Genomic DNA, 10,000 nt, shown 5'->3' with positions numbered 1-10,000 from the left:
CTTACTGCTGCCAATACTTATGCTCGATGGTTCTACCTACTTTATTATCCTAGATTCTACTCTGTGCTCCATAGAATCCCTAAGTTCTTGGAAATTGGACTGGTAATTCCACTTATAGTGCACTTTTCAGGCAATGATAATTCCCGATGCTTCCTCTTATTTTTGCTTGACCTTGATATTTTGATTTCCGGTGCTTCTTATTATTGCTTAATCTTGATACTTTGCTTTCGGTGCTTCTTATTATTGATTAATCTTGATACTTTGATTTCCTGTGCTTCTTATTATTGCTTAATCTGGATACTTTGATTTCCGGTGCTTCCTGTTATCATTGCTTAATCCTGATACTTTGACTTCCGGTGTTCATCTTATTATTGCTTAATCCTGATATTTTGATTTCCGGTGCTTCCCCGTATTATTGCTTAAATTTGATACTTTGATTTCCAGTGCTTCCTCTTATTATTGCTTAAATTTGATACTTGATTTCCAGTGCTTCCTCTTATTATTGCTTAAATTTGATACTTTGATTTCAGAGCTTCCTCTTATTATTGCTTAATCCTGATATTTTGATTTCTAGTGTTCCTCTTATTATTGCTTAAATTTGATACTTTGATTTCCAGTGCTTCCTCTTATTATTGCTTAAATTTGATACTTTGAATTCCAGTGATTCCTCTTATTACTGCTTAAATTTGATACTTTGATTTCCAGTGCTTCCTCTTATTATTGCTTAATCCTGATATTTTGATTTCTAGTGTTCCTCTTATTATTGCTTAAACTTGATACTTTGATTTCCATTGCTTCCCCTTTTTATTGCTTAATCTTGATATTTTGATTTCCGATACTTCCTCTTATTAATGGTTAATCACGATACATCAGCTTCCGGTGTTTCTTATTATTGCTTAATCCAGATACCTCAATTTCCTGTATTTCCTCTCATTAATGCCTCTTTATATTTCTAATTCCAATGCTTCTTCTTACTGACACCTACCCCTTATAGTTCCATCTACCAGTACTTTAAGCCAACGTTCATTTTCGATAGTTACACTTCCAGTACTCCCCTCATACCTGTGATCATTCTCAATAGCTTTCTCCTCTGCATTCCTGTTGGCGACACCTCTGCCCACAGATACTTAATCTCAACGTCTTTCCCCCTTTCAATGCCTATCTCGGACGTCAATGCTCCTTCTAAAACTTTCACGTACCAATGCTCATATACAAAGCCGCCTTCTGCTCCTTGCAATCCAATGGAGGCTTATACCCCGATACCTGCTCTTCTTTCCACAGGTCTCCACATGGTTCGCCAACGCTCGGCGCCGGCTAAAGAAAGAGAACAAGATGACGTGGGAACCTCGCAACAAGACCGACGATGATGACGATGACGACGACGATAAAGATGACGAACATGATGGTGAGAGGAAAAAAGGTACAAGGGAGAAACAACCCAAATTACCTGCATGATTTTCTGTTTGTTTCTAGTAATGCTTCTCAGTATTTCATGATTACATTTAGGTTACTCACGCTTCGTGATTAGCTAATGCATTGTCTTTGTGTTTTTGCTGTCAAAATGATGGATGTCTTCAGTGCTCAGCTGAATTTACTAACTAAATTTACTAACAAATGATTATGCAATGTTTTAATGATGTGAATGGGTTATTTGTTTATGCAAGACTAAGCACAATGATCGCCTAAAACATTTTGCAAGTCTTCCTCTAAACAAACTAACAACTATGTACATAAAACAGCTAATCAGAAAAATACACAAACCAACTCCAAAGTACTAGAAAAAAAAATCTATTGCTAAAGGTCACTTGTACTTCAAGTCAATCGCAAATAAGTGTTTTATTACATACACATTTATATATATATATATATATATATATATATATATATATATATATATATATATATATATATATATATATACACACACACGTATATATATATATAATATATATATATATATATATATATATATATATATATATATATATATATATATGCAACATCAACAACATAAGCCGTTTCTAGTCCACTTGAGGACAAAGACCTCAGACATGTCAATGTCTGGGGTTTGGTCAGTTTTTCATCACGACGCTGGCCAGTGCGGATTGGTGAGGGTGGGAAACTTTTGTCTGATCGCTCACAGCAAACTAACCTAGTAAGGGTGGACCTGACTAGTACAACTTTGCTGATCATGGCGATATTCAAAACCTTTCGCCAAGTTAAGATATCTCCCCTTAGAAAGGTGTGTGTGTGTGTGTATATATATACAGTATATATATATATATATATATATATATATATATATATATATATATATATATATATATATATATATATATATATATATATATATATATATACACGCATATATATATACATATATATGCATATAATATATATATATATATATATATATATATATATATATATATATATATATATATATATACCCGTAAATATATACACGCATGGGTTGTTAAATTTGCAATATAGAATCTATCACTATTTCTATACGATACTAATTAGGTTTGTTGTTCTGACTTTCGCGAACTTCTTAGCCAGAAATCTAAATACACATAAAAAAACAACAGATAAAAAACAAATTTTCCAGCTAAAACAGATGCACAAATTATGACTAAATCAAGTAGGTTTCTGGACAGATTTTGAAATTTGTGAACAAAGTGCCTGAATTTCCCTGATGCACCAAAGCCTAGAATAGTTGCAGCGAAGGGTATGTATTCATTCATGTCGTCATTTGTTTGTCAGTAACTTTACACATAAACTACTGTACCGATTCTGACCAAACTTGGTTGTCATGTTCGATGTGACCCAAAGATGAATCTTCAGTATTCTGGATAAAGTTCACTAAAATACAAGACTCCGCAGAATACTTTCAAAATAATCGCAATGTTAAGTAAATGGCAAATATTTATTAGTTTATCATTTGTTTGTGAAAAACAGTAAGCAATAACTGCAGAATCAATATCAACGAAACTTGGTGGACATGTGGAGTATGACCCAAGGACAAATCCATTAGATTTTGAAGAAAATACATCGAAGCACAAGTATGTAGGAGTTAAAAGCATTATAAGACTGCTTTGCGTAGCGAAGGTATGCTCTATACTGAGTGCCCTTCAAAGTACTTAAATACCTGATAAACTGAATTCGACTTATAAATATTCTGTATTTTGATGAAGAAACGCAAGATTGTGAACAAAATTAAAAATTAATAGCAGTTACTGAATTATTCATTAGATATTATGAGGCGTATTAGAAAATACAGAAACACGAAACAGGGTGTTATGTACTAAATATTCTATACAAAATATGTGTATACAATAACTCATTGCATTTGTAAGTGGAGGGTAGCATCTATTCCCACAACCTTCTCTCTTACGTCGTGTTTTGTTCTTATTTTGATGATTTCCATCATCTCATACCAAACATTGTCACCGTGTTATACATTCCTAAGAATATGATCACACATTATCCAACTATCCACACCCCCCCTCTCAAGCCTCAGCAACCCCCTTCTTCTAAGCCCCCAACCTCGTTCACATTTCCCCCTCTTTCTTATCTGTAACCGCGTTACGTCCAGTCAACCGGTCTCCTTTTAACTACCTCTACCTTTCCCCCCTTCCATGGCATCCTACAGCCTCCTGAAGCTCCCTCCTACTCCAGTAGATCTTACCCGACGTCTCCCCACCCAACCTCCCCCTGGACCATAACCTTCGATTATTCTAAATCGTGTTCTTAAACTCCATTGACATAACTTTGGACGAAGCTAGCATACCCATCAACGCCTACTTATCGAGAAAGGCTTTTAGCCTATCTCTTTTATCTATGTATAATACTTATCGGGCCAATACTCGGACGTCATTACTATGCCGCATAAACGCTGGTAGAACCTCCGGGTATCATTTTATTAAGAAGAAGGCTTCCCAATCAAGAGATAACCGATAAAAGTTACAGACAGATTTTATGTAACTCGGATCGAGGTGTCAGTTACAAGGCGAAGGAACAATAAGTACCCTTGATGGTCAGGCCTCTTGATACAGAACTGTGTCTTCCAGACCCCCGTTTGGGCAAATGCCTTCCTCTTCCAGATATACTAGGGCGCCCGCGGGCCATGACTACTCACTTCCAGGCATTTCATCACACGTCCTGCAGATGCTTCGTGTTTCTCACTACTCCAGAGCATCTAATGAAGGCATAACCAGGGGGTTACTGGAGGTGGTTTTTGGCAGACACTTAGTTTACTTTATCATTATGGTGCCTGGTTAACGAGCAGTTGGGTGGAGTCCTCTGTCTCTCGCGACTAAACGGTAAAGTCCAGTTCTCTTTTCGTCATTCTCGGTTTGTTTTGATCCGCTTTGGACATCCATCTCTTGGACCGATTTGAACACAAGCACAAACAAGAGCAGACACAGCTCCATGTACTTCAATTTCTTTTATTTTTTTTTTTTATTTTTTATCAAGGCTACAAGTTTGAAAACTCGTTATGCTAAGCATCTAACGAGTAAACAACTGAAAAAATTGAACAGACCGTAAAGTAATACGGAAGAAGTTAATGTTTTTAGCGTAGGATTTGAATTAAAATTGTCACAAAATTAATGTTAACAGGTTACATGAGGTTTTGACCTATCACATTCCTGCAGTTGTCAGAAGTTTAAAGGTTTAAAGGCCGCTCATGAATGGCAGAGGCAAGGGACAGTGACATTTCTCTATCAAGCAGGCCAATGCCCTAGAGACTGACCATATTACATATGATCAGCGGCCAAGCCCCACTTCACCCAAGCTAGGACCAAGGAGGTTCAAGCTGCTGATGAATGAATGAATGATTTAAAGTTTTCAGGCATCCTGACATCTAAGGTCATTGACGCCGGAGCTGCTGATGACTCAGCAGATAGACCTATAGCTTGGAGTATTAATCCTCCTAGACCTAACTACTGCACTTTAATTGTTCAGTGGCTGCTTTCCTCTTGGTAAGGGTAGAAGAGACTCTTTAGCTATGGTAAGCAGCTCTTCTAGGACGAAGACACTTCAAAATCAAACCATTGTTCTCTAGTCTTGGGTAGTGTCATAGCCTCTGTACCATGGTCTTCCACTGTCTTGGGTTAGAGTTCTCCTGCTTAAGGGTACACTCGGGCACACTATCTATCTAATTTCTCTTCCTCTTGTTTTGTTAAAGTCTTTATAGTTTATTTACGAAATATTTATTTTATTGTTATTACTGTTCTTAAAATATTTTATTTTTCCTTGTTTCCTTTCGTCACTGGGTTATTTTCCCTGTTGGGGCCCCTGGGCTTATAGCATCCTGTTTTTCCAACTAGGGTTGTAGCTTAGCAATTAATAATAATAATAATAATAATAATAATAATAATAATAATAATATAGGCTCCCCCAAACCCCCCATCCTTAACTCACAAGGATGGTGAGGATGCAGAGACCAAAGGAACTAACGAGTTTGAGCGGGACTCGAACCCCAGTCTAGCGATCACAAGTCAGGGAAGTTACCACATCAGCCACCACACCCCAAAATTGTTTTGTATCAGATGCTGGAGGACCCGAGGTGAAACTTTCACGCTAACCTGTCCGGTGAATTGAACGTACTACTAACGACCTAACGATGTGTGATTTACCAGGTCATTTGGTATTATAAGAGACACCACAAATGAGGACTTGACCATGGTTCTGCCTAATTGACACATTTTGATCTTGCCTGCCGTCCGGGGAGATTCATTTAGCTGATAAAACTAAAATCGAACAAGGCTTCCACATTCGACTTAATCAGTTTCTGAATGTGCTCTCTCTCTCTCTCTCTCTCCTCTCTCTCTCTCTCTCTCTCTCTCTCTCTCTCTCTCTCTCTCTCTCTCTCTCTCTCTCTCTCTCTCTTTCTGAATGCATTATTAGAATTTACTATAAGAAAACTACTAGAGTTATTTGACGATTAATCAATAAAGATACAAATAAACTAATTACCACCGAGAAAGATTTGATGTGGGTGCTGTTCCCTAAAACTCCTCCCATGCCTATTGACGCAAAGGGCCTCGGTTAGATTTCGCCAGTCGTTTCCATCTTAAGCTTTTAAATCATTACTTCAATTTTCATAATCTCCAACTTCATGTTTCATAATCATCAGCCAGGTAGGCCTGGGTCTTCCAACTCTTCTAGTACCCTGTGAAGCCTAATTAAATTTGGTGAACTAATCTCTCTCGGGGAGTGGGAAGAGCATGCCCAAACCATCTCCATCTATCCCTCACCATGATCTCCTCCACATATGGCACTCGAGTAATCTCTCTTAGAGTTTCATTTCTAATCCTGTCCTGCCATTTAACCCCCAATATTCTTCTGAGGGCTTTGTTCTCAAATCTAAAAAAGCTGTTGGATATTGTTTCAATGTTATACCACGACTCATGACCATACAGTAACACCGATCTCACTAAACTGATATATAGCCTGATTTTTATACGTAATTTTAGGGGATTTGATTTCCAAATTTTATTAATTTTCTTTTTTAATCTTTCATTAAACTCCAATTCTAAAGACCTGTATTAGAGATCATCGTTCCTAAATATTCAAATGATTCCACCTCATTGATCCTTTCTCCTTCCAATGATATTTCATCTTCCACTGCACATTCCGCTTTCATATATATATATATATATATATATATATATATATATATATATATATATATATATATATATATATACATATATATATATATATTTATACATATATATATATTTATACATATATATATATATATATTTATATTATACATATATTTTTTATATATATATTATTTATATATATTTATATATTATATATATACATATATATATATATATATATATATATATATTACGTATATAATATATATAATATATATCTAGATATATATATACATATATATATATATACATATATAAATATATTATATATATAGCCTGAGCAACTTTTCTGGAACTCCTTCCTTCTTAAACGCTAAAACATCAGCTCCTTTTGCATTCTATCAAAAGCCTTTTCTTAGTATAAAATTGCAAATTAAGACCTCCTGATTACTTTCTAACCTCTATTCGTGTAACTTCTAAATCATAAAGAAAGTATCTATAAAAACTTCTCTATTGACCTTCCGATAGGTATTATTATTATTATTATTATTATTATCATTATTATTATTACTTGCTAAGCTACAACCCTAGTTGGAACATCAGGATGCTATAAGCCCAGGGGTTCCAACAGGGAAAATAGCCCAGTGAGGAAAGAATACAAGGAAAAATTAAATATTTTAAGAACAGTAACATTAAAATAAATATCTCATATATAAATCATAAAAACTTTAACAAAACAAGAGGAAGAGAAATAAGATAGAATAGTATGCCCGAGTGTAAACTCAAGCAAGAGAACTCTAACTCAAAAAAGTGGAAGACCATGGTACAGAGCCTATGGCACTACCCAACAATGGTTTGATTTTGGAGCGTCCTCCAAGAAAAGATTCTTACCATAGCTAAAGATTCTCTTCTACCCTTACCAAGAGGAAAGTGGCCACTGAACAATTACAGTGCAGTAAGCAGTTCCTCGGTATCTTGCACCATGTTCCACCTTAAAAAACTACCAGTTCTGCCTCTTCCACCACCGCCCCCTTTCTTTACATATAGATTCGACATGGCCCCTTGTCCTGCTAACTACTTCCTCTACACCCTCCTCATATTGTTTTCATATCATTCCAAATATCCTTTACCCTACCAGCTCTCTCCTCTCTTTAATTTATCCCAATTGATGTATTTATCTTACATACCTCCTGTGCTGCCCAGACTATTCTCCTTTACGATTCAATTTTACCTTAAAACCTCTTTTCCTCCTACTCACGTTAATATCCATTACTACCAAGCTACGTTTATTCTTGCATACCTTAAAAGATTATATTACAATTTATTACATTTCTGAAAAAAATAGCATTATCTACCTTTCTGTAATAATAATTATTGACACCAACATTTCAGATAACTTCACTAGTTTAAACAGTATATGGTCAGAATAATGGTTGTTAATCGGAGACTCGTTTTTAATAAATCGTTGACCCTAAAGAACTTTTTTTTTTTCTACCACAATGAACATACTAGAATCTATCGTATATTATCATCTATTTATATTTATAAAACTGTTTAGATTTAAAACTGATATAATCTAATTTAATATTTTGTTAAGTCACGTGGATGCGCACACATATACACGCAAAGGTAGAGATGTCAATAGACAGAATACAGGTAGACAGGTCAATAGACAGAATACAGGTAGACAGGTCAAAAGCCAGAATACAGGTAGACAGGTCAAAAGCCAGAATACAGGTAGACAGGTCAAGAGACAGAATACAAGTAGACAGGTCAAACGACAGAATACAGGTAGACAGGTCAAAACGACAGAATACAGGTAGACAGGTCAAACGACAGAATACAGGTAGAAAGATCAATAGACAGAATATAGCTAAACAGGTTAATATACAGAATACAGGTAGACAGGTCAAAAGACAGAATACATGTAGACAGGTCAAACGACAGAATACAGGTAGACAGGTCAAACGGACAGAATACAGGTAGACAGATCAAGAGACAGAATACAGGTAGACAGGTCAATAGACAGAATACAGGTAGACAGGTCAATAGACAGAATACAGGTCGACAGGTCAAACGACAGAATACAGGTAGACAGGTCAATAGACAGAATATAGCTATACAGGTTAATATACAGAATACAGGTAGACAAGTCAAGAGACAGAATACAGGTAGACAGGTCAAACGACAGAATACAGGTAGACAGGTCAAGAGACAGAATACAGGTAGACAGGTCAAACGACAGAATACAGGTAGACAGGTCAAACGACAGAATACAGGTAGAAAGATCAATAGACAGAATATAGCTAAACAGGTTAATATACAGAATACAGGTAGACAGGTCAAAAGACAGAATACATGTAGACAGGTCAAACGACAGAATACAGGTAGACAGGTCAAACGACAGAATACAGGTAGACAGATCAAGAGACAGAATACAGGTAGACAGGTCAATAGACAGAATACAGGTAGACAGGTCAATAGACAGAATACAGGTCGACAGGTCAAACGACAGAATACAGGTAGACAGGTCAATAGACAGAATATAGCTATACAGGTTAATATACAGAATACAGGTAGACAGGTCAAGAGACAGAATACAGGGTAGACAGGTCAAACGACAGAATACAGGTAGCCAGGTAAAACGACAGAATACAGGTAGACAGGTCAAAAGACAGAATGAAGATAGATAGGTCAAAAGACAGAATACAAGTAGACAGGTCAATAGTCAGAATAGAGATAGACCGCTCAATAGACAGAATACAGGTAGACAGATCAATAGACAGAATACAGGTAGACAGGTCAAAAGACAGAATACAGGTAGACAGGTCAAAAGACAGAATACAGGTAGACAGGTCAACAGACAGTAAGAAATGCTTCCAAGACAAACATAAATTTAATTCGCGCCCTTTTCTGACCTCCCTAATACATTTAATAACTATCATATAAAAACAGTATTATTTGGGATCTCGTTGAGTTGTGCCTTATCCAGACATGGTAAAATTAAATAAACAAATTGATAGAAATCTAGTTCTATTTTCCCTCGACTATCTATCTAATTGCAAAAACGAAATATTTTTGTCTCCGTGAGACAAAATATAGTCAATGAACGAGCTCGTTACATCACAGTAATTTTGAATTTCCTTTTAGTTGCAACAAACGAAAAGAGAAGAAACTCGGATACTCTCAAAACAGTGAAGTAAAACAGTGACTCAATATCTGAAGTAAAATAATAAGGTTAAATGAAGTGGATACTATGATTACTACCTTATGTTGAGGGACAGACGGTTTGTAGCAGTTGTTTTAAGCAGCATGTTGTAGATATTAACGTCATTTGCTTCGATATTCTAATGTTTATATATATATATATATATATATATATA

General features: G+C 35.7%; 1 protein-coding gene across 1 annotated transcript in view; it reads left to right on the top strand.

The window, feature by feature from the left end:
* Positions 1–10,000, top strand: part of LOC137633168 (iroquois-class homeodomain protein IRX-2-like) — a 49,236-nt gene that overhangs the window by 8,846 nt on the left and 30,390 nt on the right. Inside the window, 1 exon segment of the mRNA XM_068365325.1 lies at positions 1,282–1,420. Within this exon segment, the coding sequence (XP_068221426.1) occupies positions 1,282–1,420 (139 nt within the window).

The sequence above is a fragment of the Palaemon carinicauda genome, chromosome 42 (assembly GCF_036898095.1).
Source record: "Palaemon carinicauda isolate YSFRI2023 chromosome 42, ASM3689809v2, whole genome shotgun sequence".
Taxonomy (NCBI): domain Eukaryota; kingdom Metazoa; phylum Arthropoda; class Malacostraca; order Decapoda; family Palaemonidae; genus Palaemon; species Palaemon carinicauda.
Note: the sequence above shows the minus strand (reverse complement) of the source record. Positions and strands in the feature narration are given on the sequence as shown.